This window comes from Wallemia ichthyophaga, assembly GCF_000400465.1.
Source record: "Wallemia ichthyophaga EXF-994 unplaced genomic scaffold scaffold49, whole genome shotgun sequence".
NCBI classification, from domain to species: Eukaryota; Fungi; Basidiomycota; class Wallemiomycetes; order Wallemiales; family Wallemiaceae; genus Wallemia; species Wallemia ichthyophaga.
In genome coordinates, this window is record NW_008806320.1 from 1 (window position 1) to 1,677 (window position 1,677).

The window sequence follows — 1,677 nt, forward strand, 5'->3', positions numbered from 1 at the left end:
CGTGGCTTTCTTTGGAGAGACATTCGACACATACGACAGCTTTTCCGCAGGAGTGAACTACAATCTTTTCATTGCCGGTAGCTGCATGCATGCAGTACATCTCACTTTCACCAAACGCAGCCAGATCGACGCACCCAAAGGAAAATCTTCTTCCAAACACTCCTACGGTGATTTGGGATGGAGTGGCGCGTTCGAGATGCTCATCAAGTGAGTTAGTTTGCCCATTCATATCCATCTTCATCTGAACACTCCATAGCTTACGTGGAATGGGGATGAAGTGGGGAATGCCATCTTCGAAATTGCCCGCAGTATATAAACACTTCATTTCGGAAACGCTGCTTGAAATGCTCAAACATCACGTCATATATCTCACTGCAATGGCCGCTCTGACTCGCTTGAGTCAATACAATGCCAGTGATGTGATTGGGCGCGATGTTGCGATGACTTTCTCTTTGTGGTGCATTGCATGGTCTAGTCTCACTTTGATGTATAGCATGATCACCCTATGCGTCTACATCACCACTAAGCTTTGCGGAAAGCCCTTCGACAAAAACAGGTGGCCGCCCATGTTTGGAAATCCTATCGCCGCTGACAGTGTACGTACGTTCTGGAACAATAAGTGGCAGTGCATGTATAGGCGTCACTTCATGATTTGTGGATACGAACCAGTTTTCAATTTGATTAAGGCTTTGCGCATACCTGGAGACATACCACACTATTGCGGCCTCATAGGGGCCTTCACCGTTAGCGGTATCCTTCATGAGTACTGTGCAAGATCAACTTCGCGTACATTATTCATAGAAGAATTCCCTGCTTTCAAAGTATTTATAATGTAAGTATGTGTCTGTTTTACAGTCCTGACTAAAGTCTTAATGCAGCCACGCGTTGGTCATCATTCTCGAAAACGAGTTATACAAATTCACTGGTCGCAAAGTCAGCGGCATCTTTGGCAGCTTATGGACCTTTGCGATAGTTATATTCATCTCAAACCCTATGTGCAGATTTAATCTCCAGGGACTTGGCCCAATGCCGGACTTTGCGGAGTGGGACACATGGAGGTGGTTTGTACCTCTATCAGTATAAGCGGAGAATACCGGTTTAATTATTTCGGAAACACTTAAAATGCCGAAAATAATGTAATTGAAAAGGCAAGATCTACAGAATCTTTAGCACATAAACAAATTTCCAGGAAATCTATCAGCTCACAAATTTTCTGATATAATTCGGATATTCACAAAATTAAGATTTACTTAAGGCTGCTACAAGTTGCAAAAGCACATGTCGCACATTGAAGTGATAAGAAATTCATTTCTAAGATATCAGTAATTCTGTTTGTGTCAATGCAAAACGCTCTATTGCAAGCCAAAGAAGCATTCAATAACTTCAGGCAGCACCAATCGTTGTTATCTAATCATTTCTTCTAACTCACTGTATGTCTTTCGTACCTGAAATGTGAATCACGTCAAGAGCAACCTAAAAAGCAATAATCGAGCAAATTCACTGATTTAGGTTGCTAATCATGATATGAAATCCCAGCCGCCATCGCTTGATAGTCAGTTCGCTTTGTGCTAAGATTGAAAGACTGGAACACGTTATGAGGTGTGCTAGATTTTACATTCTAAATTACTTGAAACGCTTTGGAATTTATCCTAATTCCATTTGCAGTCACATTAATTA

The 1,677-nt window shown here is 41.8% G+C and overlaps 1 protein-coding gene across 1 annotated transcript; it reads left to right on the forward strand.

Moving 5' to 3' along the window:
* Positions 1-85: 85 nt before the first annotated feature.
* J056_003538 (uncharacterized protein) lies at positions 86-1,083 on the forward strand (the record flags this gene model as incomplete). Its single annotated transcript, XM_009272235.1, has 3 exons — positions 86-207; positions 257-832; positions 879-1,083. The coding sequence occupies 3 exons, from the start codon at positions 86-88 to the stop codon at positions 1,081-1,083; spliced, it is 903 nt and encodes a 300-aa protein (XP_009270510.1).
* Positions 1,084-1,677: the final 594 nt, after the last annotated feature.